The sequence below is a fragment of the Acromyrmex echinatior genome, chromosome 1 (genome assembly GCF_024713525.1).
Source record: "Acromyrmex echinatior isolate Ae372 chromosome 1, ASM2471352v2, whole genome shotgun sequence".
In the NCBI taxonomy this organism is placed as follows: domain Eukaryota; kingdom Metazoa; phylum Arthropoda; class Insecta; order Hymenoptera; family Formicidae; genus Acromyrmex; species Acromyrmex echinatior.
In genome coordinates this window covers 4,197,013-4,213,320 of record NC_141852.1, presented here as the reverse complement: position 1 = coordinate 4,213,320, position 16,308 = coordinate 4,197,013, and the positions used below count along the sequence as shown (strand labels likewise).

Below are 16,308 nucleotides of genomic sequence, written 5' to 3'. Positions count from 1 at the left end.
TGGCCAGATTGTGGCCGAAACGTCTAATGTTTTATTAATGTAATGATAATTAAATATCACAAACAATATTTTGTACGGTGGTTTTTATGCTCTTCTTTTCATAAGTTTTGATTTATAAACGTTTGTTTGTATTAAAGAATTTTATTTCTATCATAAGGGAATATTCAAATAAAGAAGTTAATTTTGAAAAAGTATATACATATGGATAAATAAAATATAAATGAAATGAGAAAACATCAGGAAAAAAGTGAAAATAAACATTTTTTCTATTTGTAATGTAATTTTTTATAAAAGTCTGTTATTATTAATAGAAATACTAGTAGGATCTGTTCTGAAAGTGAGAGAGGGAGGGAGGGGGGGGGGAATAAATGAGTGTGTATACACTTTTATTATTTGCAATATACATATTTGCTTTATGAATTTCAGTTTCGAAAACACTTCCGACTGAACAAAGATATAGCTTATAAACTCATTGAAAAATATGAACAATTATCTTATCCACCATTAAATAATCATAGAAAAATTAAAAGAAAGTTGCTAGAAGAAAACATGCTGGTATTCTGGTAATTTGTTGATAATAATCATTGCGATGTATTGCTACGATTTTTAGAGTCTGCCCCAGAACAGTTTTTCATCAATGTGAAAGAGTCATGAATTATTTGACTGAAATTGCGGAATAAGTTATTAAATTTTCAGATGATTTAGATAAAGAAGCAAGATCCTTTGAAGAGATTGGGATTTCCAGGTGTTATAGGCTGTATCGATGGTTCGTACATAAACATAAAAACACCAACTCACAAAATTGCATCAACATATGTCAATCGACACGACTGTGTAATATTGCAAGCGACGATCTGTAATATTGCGAGCAATATGCGATGCAAAGAGAAAATTTATCGATGTATTCACTGGTGTTCCAGGAAAAGTTTGCAATGTAAGAGCATTTAACTTGAGTGATATCGAATAGAAGGGGCCAGAAATATGCAAGAAAGAATATCATATTTTAGATGATTCCGCTTATCCGATACACGAATAGTTACTCATTCCATTCAAAGATTATAGGATTTTAGGAGAAATGGAAAAAAGATACAATAAGAAACATTGTCAAACTCGTGTACGTATTGAAAATGCCTATGGTTTATTAAAAGCACGGTTTCGACAATTGTTGCAAATTGATATGCATATAATCGAAAAGGTTACAAAACTTATCATCTGTTGTTTTGTACAATTTGTGCATAGATAATAACGATATATGAAGAGGATATTTCTGACAATGAAGAACAATTCGCTGATTACGAAGACGTTGAAGAAAATATACTGAAAAATATAGACGAAAACTATGCATATCCCCCCTGTCAGTCAATAAATAATCGTAAAAAAAGGACACATTAAGTGCTTTTATTCAATGCGCATGCGTAATTTTCACTTACACGTGCCTTTTATCACTTTTTACGATTGTTTACTGACTGTCAAGAGGGATAAACATAGTTATCATTTTTACAAATATTTTAAAGCAATCTCATCATTTTGTTTTATCCAAATTATAAATTTATTTATAAATGGCATGTAATAAAAATTTATGTCATTTTTCGTTGCTAACGATTCGATATGGCTATGATAACTACTCAGGATCCTTAAATAGATGAATATCTTATTTAATATTGCTTGCTTTCGAACAACTAAATCTGACGAATGTGATTTATTTAACATAAATAAATTGTGCCTTCACATAAATGTAACAAAAAGTTTAAAATAAATTAAATAAATAATTTCTTTCTTTGATGATTAATAAAATTTAGTTTCCTCTGGCAGGCAAATCATAACAAAATTATAAAGCAACAAAAGTATCTAATATATGGCTTGATTATAAAAAAGTTAAGTAAAAGTAAATTAAAAAAAAATTTCTATTAAGGATGTCTGTTACTGTCTTAATCCATTACTTCAGTTTAGGATTTCTTGGCCTTGCATACTACAATTCACGTATCAATGCCATCTTGTCTTGATGTCGTTTCTCCCGGGTAATTTCCGTCTTTTTATGCAGTTCTTCCAATTTTTTTGTGACAAATATCTAATAATAATACAAAAATTCCGAACTCCCTAAATTCCTTATTTTTCTCAACAATCAACATCCAAATATTCATTTCACAATAGACATAGAGGAAAACTCCCCTTCCTAGATGTTCTTGTCTCTAAAAAAGCTGACGGTACCTTGACGGCTATCAAGTGTACAGAAAACCAACACAAATAGATACTTACATGCCGAGTCGCACCACCACCCTGCACAAAAACAGTTTACAACCAACTCACTTGTACATAAAGCTTTCACCATCTCTGACAAAGAACATCTACAGACAGAACTCAACCACTTAAAACTAGCCTTACAGAAAAACGGTCAAAAAAGATACAATCAAAACAATCGATAAACATGCAAACAAGATAACGGTCTCTGACACATAATCAGACGAAAGGATCTTATCCATTCTCCCATGTGTCAAAGGAACAACAGATCGAATTGGCAGGATATTAAACAAATACAATATTCGAACTATCTTTAAGTCATCCAAAAAGATAGGATAAATCTTAAAAAATCTTAAAGATCAAAGATCACTCCACTCAGCTCCGCAGGAGTATACAAAATACCTTGTCCTACGAGCAAGTATACATTGGAAAAATTCGGAGAATGGTCAACCCACGGATAAAAGAACATCAACGTGATGTCAGGCTAAAACATGTCACGTAATCAGCATTATCAGAACACAACATCGAAACAGAACATTAAATGTTTGACAAAATGACCATAATAACCAATATTACATCATACTTTGCAAGAAAGTATAAAGAAGCCATAGAGATACAAAAATACCCTAACAATCTAAATAGAGGTAATGGCTATAACATAAATAAAATATAGGAAAACCATTCTCCCGGTTATTGAAGACTGACCGATTTCCCCCACCTCCCTCCGATCCACAATTCTCTTCTTTTCGCTCCACCACTTCAACAAATAGCATAATATAAAAAAGGAACGACCCGAAGAAACAGTTCAGTATCAGGCTGCTCCTCGCCCTGATGAAGGGGACTGCAAGATTCACGAAACATTGGCATTCCAAGAATGGATCTGGACACGGAGGAAACCCGCGAAACGCATCATATTTATATAGAAAGCACCCGTGGAAGAATATTATCAAATACAAAAATTAGTGTAGCCCAGAGAAGATAAACCAATCAAAGTTTTTGTACAAACCACAGTAATGATAATATCAAATTTATTAAACTGAAGTCATTTTTATGTGGCAATAATTAATTATATGTAATAATTTATTTTATATAATACAATTTAAATATTTACTGAAATATCCTACAATATTTTAGTATTATTATTTATTTATTATTTCATCCGTTTACTCATTTTTCTATTTTATTTACATATACATAGGCTGCTGGAAAAGTTTCTGCAATCTAATATTTTCAGTGGCGCCAACGTTCTGCTACTATCATATCCGTAAAATTAGACGTTTTTAACTTATAATTCAGTTGATAGTTTGTACTCAAGCCAATTAGTTTTGCATAGTATTTTAAAAGAAGTTATTTTGTGAGAAAATAGAAATTTCGCATGAAAATTTTCGGGCAATGATTTTTTACAATTACAAATGTAATCTAACTCCGAAACAATGCATCGATCGACATCATTTGATTTTTGGGGATGAAACATCATCCAATTGGACTGTTTATAATTGGTTTGCCGAATTCCAGCGTGGACGTACTTTTCTTTGTGACGAATTCCGTGAAGGTCGTCCATCCACGTCTGTTGTTGCCACTAATGTTGAAGCTGTTGCCTGAAATGATTGAGCGAGACCGGCATATGACATACCGCGAGATTCATCCTTAGGTATTGACATGAAAGCAATACATATTTTGCATGATCACTTGAATGTACGGAAACTATGCAATCGTTGGATCTCACACAATTTGATTGAAGCTCAAAAATAGGCTCGTGTTAAATGGAACAAAAAATGCTCAAGAAATTCAATCGAGGTCAAATTTGGTCTACGACATCGTTACTGGGGACGAAACATGGATCTATTCGTATGAGCTGAAAAGTAAATAACAATCCACTGTTTGGGTATTTTAAAATGAACCGAAACCAACAAAAGTTCGTTCACGCATGCTGCCAAGCAAATGATTGCTTATTTCTTCAGTTATACCGGACCGTAGCTTTAGAGGATCGAAGGACTGTAAATACTGATTGGTATACAACAATTTGATTGCCAGAAGTCATAAACGAATTGTGTAGAACAAACCGAAATTGTCGCATCATCCTTCATCATGACAACGCCAGCTGTCATACAGCATGTCAAACCGTTGATTTTTTTATCCAGTAAAAATGTCGAATTGATGACTCATTATCCGTATTCACCGATTTATCACCTAATGACTTCTTTTTATTCTCAAACATTAAAAAGAAGATGAGCGATTTCAGTTCCCTGAAGTAGCTGTTGAAACATTTCGTACACTGATTTCTGAGGTTACAGCCTCAGAGTGGAAAAAATGCTTCGAAAATTAGTTCGAGTGTATACAAAAATCTTAAAGACGAATACTTCGAAAAACAATAAAGCCATTTACCGAATTTTACATGTTTTTTTTTCATATTGTTTGCAGAAATAATATGAAATTTTCCAGCAGCCTACGTATTATTTACAATCTTTTTTTTATTGATAAGCTGTTATTTATTTTTACAGAAACTTTTTCTGAATTTTTAAGCCTTTTGACACTTGTAGCAGTTCTCACAACTTCTGGCTGAATACTGTCATCAGCTGAAGTAATTTTGTGTAATTCTTTCTCGAAGACACATTCTGCCTCGAACTGCCTGATTGAGAATTATTTTCAATTGCACACTTTTTTCTTCGTAAAATAGTATTTGTACCGGTTCTCAACTTGCAGATTACGTTCATTCATCCTGAATTTTTAAGAAATTTCTTCCGCAAGTTTTATCCACATTGTTGTTTTTGTTTAAAATTTTTTTGTTAGCCGATTTGTAGTTAAATAGATAAAAACCTAATTTAATAAATATTTTGACTCGTTACCTATTCTGAGATCAGTATTATTTTATTTTTATAGATTCAACTATTATAAGCCGTCGACACGCAATGCCTTTTTTCCTGCTGGATTGCAAAAGCTGGATTAGAATCTTGCCACCATATTACCTGCGATACCTAACAGCATCATACGCAATATGGTGGCAAGATTCTAATCCAGCTATAGCAATTCAGCTGGAAAACAAGCATCGTGTGCCGCAGACTTTTTTAATCTGCGCGCGTGCGTGCGTGCGTACGAATATATTTAAATTAAAAATTAATATTATTAAGTAATAATCAATAAAAACGCAATACAATTATATGCATTTGATTATGTACCTATATAACATGTCCAAATCGATTCCTCTTAAAATTTCAACGATTTTTCCTTCACATTCAATTTGTCCATTGTTGATAAGAGAATTTTGTCAATTGCAAAGTTATCTTCAGCTAGAAACACAAATAATATTAAGAAATATATAACACACACAAATAAATAACACGCACGCACGCACGCACACACGCACGCACGCACGCACGCACGCACGCACGCATAATCTTCGACAATATTTACAAAAGACACAATAAGCATATTTCAAATATTAATGTAAAATAACATTTTTTGTAAATGTAAAAAGAATATACAGGTTGTCTCTAAAGACTAACACAATTCCTTTAGGTATAGAAAAACAACGTTTCAGACAAACGTTGCAAGATATGAAAAACAGATGATATTGACTTGAGAACGAATTTTTATCTCAAACGTTTTTTCATACTTTAAAGCTGATCTAGAAATCCAGGGGTCGGGTTGTAATGTTATTAATGTTCATATGTAATAAAATAAAAATAATCTCCGATATGCATATCACTTAAAATCCGATTGTATACTTCTTCCTCACCAGTAACAAATTCTAATTTAACATTATTTCCATTTACTTGGAAGTAAATAACATATTTTGCTCGATATTATTTTGCCAAATCTGACCGAATAGAGACACCAAAAGTATTAACAAAACAATAGTCTGAATTAAACACGAAGTAGTGTACCATGTGTACATCTCTTCAGTGTAGTGCAACACTCACACAACTGGTGCAGTGCGAATATATCCCAAGGCTTTTAAGTTTTTAATTCTTTTTCTCTTTATGAATTTTAGGTTACGTGTTTCAAAATAAAAAATTTGTTAGTTAATTTTCATATAATTAATATAATATATTATAGGACCGTATATGTTGTGTGTGTAATAACACAAATCAAAGCTTTAAACAGTCTAGCTGGATATTAATGCTTATATAATTCTTGTGAATTTATATATTACATATGTAATCTCCAGAAACGCGCGCCGAATTAATTTTTCAGTCTTGAAACACTAACTCTACTAAACTACTGCAGTAATATCACGTGTTAAATTGAATAACAATTTAACAAATTTTTTATGTTTATTCACATTTTTTAAATGATCTTAATAATGTTGAATGATATATGTACGTAATATATAAATTCATACAAGAATCGTACAAGCATTAAGAACCAGTTAGACTGTTTAAGGCTTTGATTTCTATATTTATATAAAATATATTTATTAAAAATTTTTTTAACTCTTTGATTTTACAGAAAATATCTATAAATCTAGCATACAAAGAGATGCAAATAAAGAAAACACTGCACAAGTACTTGAGAATCAACTTTCTCAAACATCAGCAAAATGTTGAAGAAAAAAACTCTTTGGACAACTGAATCTTTGGCGTTGATCAACTTAGTCGAAGAACATGAAGAACAGTTTCAAAGTTCAGTAAAAAAATACATTTAGCGCTAAAAATATCGAAAATTTTCAAAGATAAATTAAGATTTTCATTTATATGGCAACAATACGATACAAAATAAAAAGGCTTGTTAAAGAAATATATATAAGGATGTCTAAGATATATAAGGATGTTAAAGAACACAACACAACATCAGGGAAAAATCGAAAAAAATGGGAACATTTCGAAATAATGAATAAAATACAATAAATCGGAAATTATATCTGTAGCTGCATGTAGTAGTAAAGGATTGGTAACTCACAAGTTGAATAATATTGATGAAAACATGAGCGAAACAACAAATACGGATGAAGAACATTACTCTGATAAAATAAAAAATATATCGACATCCTCATTTTCTAGAAAACGGTCAACGGCTATAGAAAGAAGGCATCAAGATAAAATGCGAGATACACAGGACAAATTTTTGAACTATTTTAGTGAATATCTTAATATACTTCGTAAGTATAATAGTGGCGATGGGCCCAGGATACAGCCATCTGGCTACCACCAGGCGTCGCGGTCGCGAGAGGAACTTGATGGCAGATGGGGGGGGGGGGTGAGGGAGTGCGTAGAGAAGAGAAGTAAAAATATAAAAATGCTGCGTAGAGAAGAAAAATAAAAATGCAAAATGCTTACCTAATACCCCCATCCCCCGCTATCTTTTCCACAAACGCCATCTAATCATTCACTTCCCCCATCCACGCAGTCTCTTCAGCCCAAGCGGCAATCTCTGCCGCCTCTGCGTCCTCCTCAGCCTCTGCCGCCACTGCAGCAAAGTATATTACACAAAAGTGCAATAATTCCTCCTCATCAGTTATCGAAGAAGTCGAGCATGAACTTGATCAATTCATCACTCGTATAAGATGCAAAATTAATCGGGAGGCTCTCGTCGAGTTCATGCTCGATTTCCTCCTCCCTTTCAGTGGGGGAAAGGATGCTCATCCTCGCCGACAGAGACATCCTCCTCCTCAATTTTGCCGGCCTCCATGAAGGGGACATCCTCATTCTCCTCATCATTCTTTTCAAATTTATAGGGCTCTCTGAATTTCATTTTTACACACATACTGTTTAAATGTATGACTAATGATGTACGCGCGCGGGCAAGACGTGGACAAGACTGCTGAAAAGCATTCTTCGCTGTAGCAACACTATCCTGGGATTTATCTATGGCAGTTGATGTATATAAAGCAAAGTAAATAAAAAATGTCGCCGCGAAAAGATCGACAAAATAAGTTCATAGAAAGTTGCCTTTGTTGTGCATAGAGCATCCGACTATCGAATATTATTGTTATACACATTGAGATATTAAGCAGCGCTGCCACCGCCGTCGCTGCCGTCGCAGCCGTGCGCTCTATCTTATATATTTGCCATATACTTAACATCTTTTCTCGATATGTTATGCCATCCGTTGCGACTCATGTATATCCTATACTTACGATTTTTTCTCTCTCATTGTAGCTTCTTATGTAACTCCTTTTACTTATTCTCATACGCAAAATATATTACATATACATATGTTCGAGAGCGAGTCAAAGTGAGATCGACAGCGAGAAAAATTTGAGCGAGGTAGCATTTGAACTACAGTTCGACATACGCGAATCCTTGATCACGAATCGAACGCGGCGGTTTTCTGGCGGCGGAGCGTCTCACAGGTGATTGTACTTTTTTCAGTGTGCTATCATCTGTCAAAGTTTCATTCATTTTGGTTGACATATAACGAAGATATGACAGTTCATGTTAAACAAGATTTTGGTCGAGGTAAAAATTTTAATAAACAAAGAGCAGTGATTAAATTTAACGCAAAACTTGGTAAAAGTGCATCAGAAACATTCCGATCAATGCAACAAGTTTACGGCAGTCAATGTCGTACAGCTATTTTTGAGTGGCATAAGCGTTTTTTGGAAGGCAGAGAGACCCTTGAAGATGACAAAAAATCAGGACGGCCAATTTTGGTTCGAACACCCGAAATGATCGAAAAAGTATGTGATTTTGTTGCAAAAGATCGCAATGCATCACTAAAAATGATGGAGGAGGCTTTAAATATCAATAGAGAAACGATTCGAACCATATTACATGAAGATTTGGGTAAAACGAAGATTTGTACGAAGTTTGTTCCACACATATTAAGAAGCGATTAAAAATCAGCGAGAATCAATTATTCCAGAGACATCGTTGTAGCCGCAGAACATAATCCAAACTTCCTAAAATCAATTGTTACGGGTGATGAAACATGGTGCTTTCAATATGATAGAAACTAAGCGTTAAAGTGCGGAATGGAAGTCAAAAAATTCACCACAAGCAAAAAAAGTACGAAAAGTTCCATCAAAAATCAAGACGAGAAAAATCAAGAATGTGCTCATCACATTCTTTGATAGCAAAGGTATTATTTACATAGAGTTTGTTCCAACTGACCAAACAATTACTGGTGCATATTATCTCGAAGTTTTAAAGCGATTGATGGGCAGAATTCATCGTATTTGCCCCGAATATCGTGATCCACAAAATTGGTCTTTGTTGCATGATAATGCACCGAATCACACTTCATTGATTGTCCGTCAATGTTTGGCTCGAAATCGTGTCTCTGTGTTAAACCATCCACCGTATTCACCTGATTTGGCCCCCTGCGACTTCTCATTATTCCCAAAATTGAAATTGAAATTGAAAGGACGCTTTTTTGATGACATTCTGACCATTCAATCAGCTTCTACACAGGCACTAGAGGCAATTCCGCAAACTGAGCTAGAACATGCATTTGAATCACTATTGAATCGCTGTAACAAGTGTATTGAAGCCAGAGGAGAATATTTTGAATAATAAAACCAAAAAATATGCATATTTGTTGTTTTAATTATGATTTTCAGGCTCTGTCCGGGAATATATTTGTCGCACTGTGTATTGCTACGCTCGCTTTAAAAGTAGAATGTAATTGAATAAATACAATAGAAATAAAAATATATATATAATATAATAAAAATATATACATGTATATGTATATATATATATATATATTACATATATATATATATATATATATATACACATATATGTGTGTGTGTGTGTGTGTGTGTGTGTATGTATATACAATATTTTGCGTATGAGAATAAATAAATGGAGTCACATAAGAAGCTGCAATGAGAGAGAAAAAATCGTAAGTATGGGATGTACATAAGTTGCAATGGATGGTATAACATATCGAGAGAAAGATAAGTATATAGTAAGTATATGAGATAGAGCGCACGGCTGCGGCGGCAGCGGCGGTGGCAGCGCTGCTCAATATCTCAATGTGTATAACGATAATATTTGATGGATGTTCTACACAACAAAGACAACTTTCTACGAACTTATTTTGTTGATCTTCTCGCGGCGAGATGACACTTTTGATTTGCTTTATATATATAGATTGCCATAGATAAATCTCAGGACAGTCTTACTACAGCGAAGAATGCTTTTCAGCGGCAGTCTTGTCCACGTTTTGTCCGCACGCGGACATCATCGGTTATATATATTTAAACGATGTGTGTGTAAAAATGAAATTCAGAGAGCTCTATAAATTTGAAAAAATGATGAGGAGGATGAGGATGTCCCCTTTATGGAGGCCGGCAAAATTGAGGAGGAGGATGTTTCTATCGGCGAGGATGCTCCCACCGAAGAAGAGGAGGAAATCGAGCATGAACTCGACGAGAGCCTCTCAATTTTTAATTTTGCATCTTGTACGAATGATGAATTGATCGAGTTTATGCTCAACTTCTTCGATTTAATTGATGAGGAGGAATTATTACACTTTTGTGTAATATATTGCTGCGGTGGCGGCAGAGACTGCCTCTTGGGCCGAAAAGATTGCGCGGATGGGGGAAGTGGATGATTAGATGATGGTGGCTGCGAAGGAGTTAGCGAGGATATCAGTAAGCATTTTGTATTTTTACTTCTTTTCTCTACGCAGCATTTTTATATTTTTACTTCTCTACGCGTTCCGTACCTCCCTCCCCCCCTCCAACAAGTTCCTTTCGCGACCGCGACGCCAGCGCCGCCTGGTGGCAGCCAGGTGGCTGTATCCCGGCTTCAGAACCGCCACTGTTATATTACTTTCGTAATAAAATTAAAGATACTAGTGAAGATTCGTTACATTAAAGATGCGTAAGATGCGCTATTAACACTATTTGTGTCATTCTATTTTCGTTTTACATTTGATACATGATGAAGATTGAATGACACAAATAGTGCTAATAGCCCAAGCGCACCTAGATCGGATGAGTTATATCGGCTAAACCGTCAGGATAATCCATACCAATAAGTAATTCTATTTAATTTCTTATTTATTTTCTTTCTTGTTTATTCACTTAAAATTAAAATGAAATTAGTGTTTTATTACAAATTTTGAACTGAGTATACCTGTTATAATATTAAAAGAGTCTACTATGATATATGCAATACTAAACTTAACACTTCATTTAAATCTTAATTTTTTTTTAGTGAGTAAATTTTTTATTAATATTTTACTGTGATTTACCTAAAATTTTATAAAAATCTTATTCAGCTTTAATATTTTTCTAAATATAACTCTATACGAGTATATTCGAGAGCGAGATAAAGCGAGAGGGATAGAACAAAAATCTGAGCGAGAAGGCGTTTGAACTACAGTTCGACTTACGCGAATCTCTGATTATAGGTCGAACGCGGCGGTTTTCTGGCGGAGTGTTTCATAGGCGATTGTACTTTTTGCAGAACGTTCACTTTAACCAAAAAGGCAAAGAAAAAGGAAGATCGTAGCTTGATTCGGTTCTTTTACCTCCTTTGTAGCACAAAGGATTTCTTTTTTAATCGCCTAAGAGATTCTAGAAAATTGTAAAAATTGAGGTGATCCCCACGATTCGGGTCGCGATTGGCAATTTTCGACTCGAATCGTGGGGGTCATCTCAATTTTTTCTGCGATTGCCAAGCGGTACTCTATTGCCATGCGCGCCCACCAAATTAGGAATCCTGATTAGGGTGTCGGTATGATACGCGTTTCGCGTCACGCGAGCGCGCGTGCGCTGTGATTAATCTGAATCTGATGGCCATTTTAGTTGGAATTTGTGTACGTGCGACGTGTAGATTGATTATATTTTTTGCCTTTATTGACGAAGTGATTGTCAATTTGTGTTTTTTGGAAGTGTGTCTTCTAGAAATGTTTGAAATTTTTCTAAAAGCTTCCAATCCGCCTGTCGCACGCACACTAAATCTACGAAAACTGATTTTTAGGATGCATCTCGAACAACCCGCCCGCCTTGTCACGCAGTGACGAAAGTAATGTTCATGCTCGGCATACAGATGTCGCGCGTTCGGCTGATTATTCGGAAGATCACGGCGCTTCAGGTGGCGCAGATTGATGGTTCTTGCGCGTGCAGCGCACGGTGCACCTGTGCGTGCACATGATCGGAGATGTTTTAAGTTTGAAATAATAAGAAATTATTTAAGAGATATAATGACGTAGACGCGGTCATGTAATCTGACTATGATATCAAATGAAAAAAAATTAGTGGAAAATTGTGATTACAAAGTCATGGTTGCGCAATATTTGAGAACGTAATCAGAATAATTTCAAAACGAAAGCTCGGAAATGTAATATAGTACATTGCATTAAGCGGTAAATATATTATTACAAAGAACTTGTTAAATTTGTTGTATTCGTATCATCGAAAGATGTGAAAGGTAAATGAGATTAACGCGATTATTACCGCGATTACATGCGTTTTGACTAATGCGAGTACATTGAATAAAATCGCGCGGTCTAATATAATGTGCGGTTTTACTGCTCTTGCGAATTCGCGTGTAGAGTGGTCGAGGCAGTGGGTCCAGGCAGCATCATCAATTTGACTAGAGGTCGGATGAGCTCGGAAGACGCTGTGCGGACTGTTGCCACTCGGGTCACCCCGTCCTCTCCTGGGTGCAGCTTGGTGATGCAAGCTAGAGGCCATTTACTCGGTGGTAATGTCTTTGAAAGTATGAGGCACAATGAGCCAATCTGAGGCGCAGTGTTTACCTTGCACCACTTCGAGCGTGAGGTCAAAGAATGCAGGTACTCGCGTGACAACCTTTTCCAAAAATGATCACGCATTTTTTGAAGATGCTGTCAACGAGAGAGAGAGAGAGAGAGAGAGAGAGAGAGAGAGAGAGAGAGAGAGAGAGAGAGAGAGAGAGAGAGAGAGAGAGAGAGAGAGAGAGAGCTCGTTGCCTTCTCTGTGAGCGGTTCTGGAATGGCTAGCAGCGGGACTCCGATGAGCAGATGGAGTGAGCGCGGAGAGGTCGTCGAGATCATCAGATAACGCCAGTAAGGGCCGAAAATTCAGGTAGGCCTCTACCTAAGCTAAGAAAGTGCTCATCTCCTCGTAAGTGAGCGTGGTGTCGCCGATTACTCTTCGAAGATGATACTTCATCGATTTTACTCCAGCTTCCCAGAGGCCTCCGAAGTGAAGTGCGGAAAGTGGGTTGAATTGCCATCGGATTCCTTCTGTAACAGCAGTATGCGCGATGTAGCTGCCATTGATGGAAGATGCACAAAAAAGTTCTCGTATCTATCAATCGGCGCCAATGAAGTTGGTGCCACAATCGGAATAGATATCCTCTTCGTGATGTGAATCGACGAAGTGCGGTCAGGAATGCGTCCGTCGTGTAATCTGAAACGACCTCAAGATATGTCGCTTTAGAATAGAGACACACAAAGATTGTGATGAATGCCTCGTGTGCTCACATCCTCGATTCGTGCGAATGCGTATCAGCCCGGCATAATCGATGCCGGTTCTGAGGAATGGACGTGCAGGAGTTACTCGTCCTTGAGGAAGATTACATTGGCGACTGTGGCGTGACTCCTCTCCATCTGGTACAAGTGACGCACTGCAGTCAGTATTTTGTTACAGCTCGCCCTAGAGGGATCCAGTATCGTAGTCACAACAGGCCCAGAATCAATTGCACTCCTCCATGGAGTGTTCGGCGGTGACATGATGATATCAAGAGGCGTGAATGCGGCGGAATGATCATCGGATGCCGCTCGTCTGGAGAGAAAACTACGTGCTTCAGGCGACCTCCGACTCTTAGCACTTCGTGTTTGTCTATGAATGGATTCAAGGTCCGTAACTGGCTGCGGGGTGGCATGGGGCGCTGACTCTTTGCGGCAGTGACCTCGTGCGCACGAGTGCAGTGCTCGGATCCATCGTCTTGTGCGGCATCGAGCTCGTCGGGTGTTAATGTCGACTCCGGGTTTCCTTTTGTCGTTGGCATCCTTTTTGGGCGCAGCCCAACGTAGATACCACTGTAACTCTCAGGAGCCGGTGAAGTGAGGCTAATCGGAGGAGGAGCCTATAATATGAGAGTGGACGCGTTGCTCGAGCAATTCTTCCGGTGGAGCTTCAGGTTGTGTGCTAGGCCAAGTGGAGTTGTCCTTGAGCAGCCAAGAAGGATCTGACCACTAAAGTGGATGGTCAATAAGCTCGCCTAATGTTATCCCCGGAGAGGCGCAGTCGGCCGGATTATCCTTTCCGGGAACATGACGCCATTGTCCTTCTGGAAATGCTTCTTGTATCATGGACACGTGGCTGGCCACATAAGTCTTCCATTGAGAAGCGTGACCCTGAATCCAATACAGAGTGACCTTGGAGTCGGACCAGAGTGACTGGAGCTGTGGACAAGCTTAAAACAATACGTGTGCGACTAATTTTGTGAGCAAGACAGCGGCGCACAGTTCCAATTGCGACAAGGACACAGACTTGATCGGAGCGACCTTGCTCTTTGCCGCTAGTAAGATAACGTTGACACTGTTGGAGCTGATGACGCGAAGATACACCATGCGTACCCTCGTTCGGACGCTTCAGCGAATCCATGCAACTCCAGTCTCGCGTCCTTGGCGCCTGTGTTCAAGCAGTTGATTCAAAGCTGTTCAAGCCTTGGGAGTTCCTCCAGGAAACGACTCCAAGGCATCTGCTTGAGGGAGCGGGGCATCCTAAGTCCAGCTTTTGCAACCATGCTGATTGAAGCAGGATTTTTGCGCGGATCACTACTGATGTCAACTATCCGAGCGGATCAAATAAAGTGTGGTCTTCGAGAGAGTCTTCCTCTTGGTGAATTTTTCAACGGTGCGGCTTTGAATTGAAAAGGTGAATGTGACCTCAACCGGATGCCAGCCCAGCGTTGTGTGGCTCTCGTGTTCCTACAATCGCGAGTCGGCGAGACAGTGATCCGCTGTAAAATACCAACGAGAATTTCAGGATTGTTGGCAGCTCATTTTTTCAACGGGAACCCGCCTGCCATGCACAGCTGACGGAGCTCGGATTGCATCGCGATTGCCTTGTCTTTAATGTGTGCTCCGGTCACGATATCGTCGACATAGCAGTCGTGTCTCAGTACGGCGGAACCTCGCGGAAATCTTGCGTTCTCGTCGTCTGACGAAGTATAGCAAGAAATGGCGCGCACGACAAACCGTATGTCACTGTGTTCAATCTATACTCGCGAACCGGATCTGAGTGAGTGACGTCAGAGAATGCGTTGATAATCTCTATCCTCGGGCGCCACAAGAATTTGGCGGTACATTTTTTCAATGTCCGTCACGATCGCGTATTGGTGCCACCGCCACCGGGTCAGCACATCGGCAAGCAATGGCAACAAATTAGCGCCAACTAACAGCTGCGTGTTTAGTGACTTACCGGACCTTACTCTGAGATCCGTTGAATATCACCCTGAATTTGGTCGACGCGCTCGATTCGGAGCACTCCATGGTGAGGTAGCATCTTGCTTGTGACTCCGATAACTTTGGCACTAACTGTGATTCAGTTCTTTGTATTCTTTTAGAAAGGCGTGCAACCGTCTGAATCGAACGTCACGTTCGCACCGACGCTCCATGACGGTAAGTAATCGCTCGGCTGCTTGGCGGGTGTCGCCGAGTGCGCTTAGTGACGCGGTCGCACGACGTACCTTTCTGTAGCTATGCAGCTGTGAGTTCGAACAAAGATTTTCTCGCATCGTTGTTCTTCTGGCGTGGTGAGGCACTAAGGTTGAAGATTCCTTTTCCCGCTCCTAAAAACATTGCACAAGCGTGGTCAGCTCGTGGTCGACGGTGCACTGGAAGGAGCGATGTGGAGTCATTGAGAGATTCTCCGCAGCCTCCCGAGAGAATCCATCCAAGCAGAGTGTACTGAGCGACAGGAATGTGCGGATCGTCCTTTCTAAGGCTCTCTTGTAAAATAATAGAGCACACTTCCGTGACTAACAGCTCGATGGGATCGGCGGCCGAGAATTGCGGATCAGTCAGCTGGAGACCTTCAATGAGGCCATGTAGTCTTGCATGTTGTAGTTGCTCCTTAATACAGCGAAAGACGTGGCAAGATAAAAGCGACAGCGGTAACTCGAGCTCCATTGATCCTGGAGGTAAGACTGAGAGACATCTTTCCGCGACAGGGAGTCC

The 16,308-nt window shown here is 38.3% G+C and overlaps 1 protein-coding gene and 1 pseudogene across 3 annotated transcripts in view; one reads left to right on the top strand and one right to left on the bottom strand.

The window, feature by feature from the left end:
* The window catches only part of LOC147910866 (uncharacterized), a 173,060-nt gene extending 165,655 nt beyond the window's left edge, over positions 1–7,405 (top strand). For all 3 annotated transcript variants that reach the window (XR_015544880.1, XM_087405606.1, XM_087405605.1), the window contains one exon: positions 6,688–7,405. Coding sequence is in view for 2 of the 3 variants with exons in the window: in XM_087405606.1 (XP_087261732.1) it covers positions 6,688–6,810 (123 nt within the window). In the remaining variant the exon portion in view is untranslated. The remainder of the gene's footprint in view (positions 1–6,687) is intronic.
* Positions 1,874–4,956, bottom strand: LOC147910867 (uncharacterized; annotated as a pseudogene).
* Positions 7,406–16,308: the final 8,903 nt, after the last annotated feature.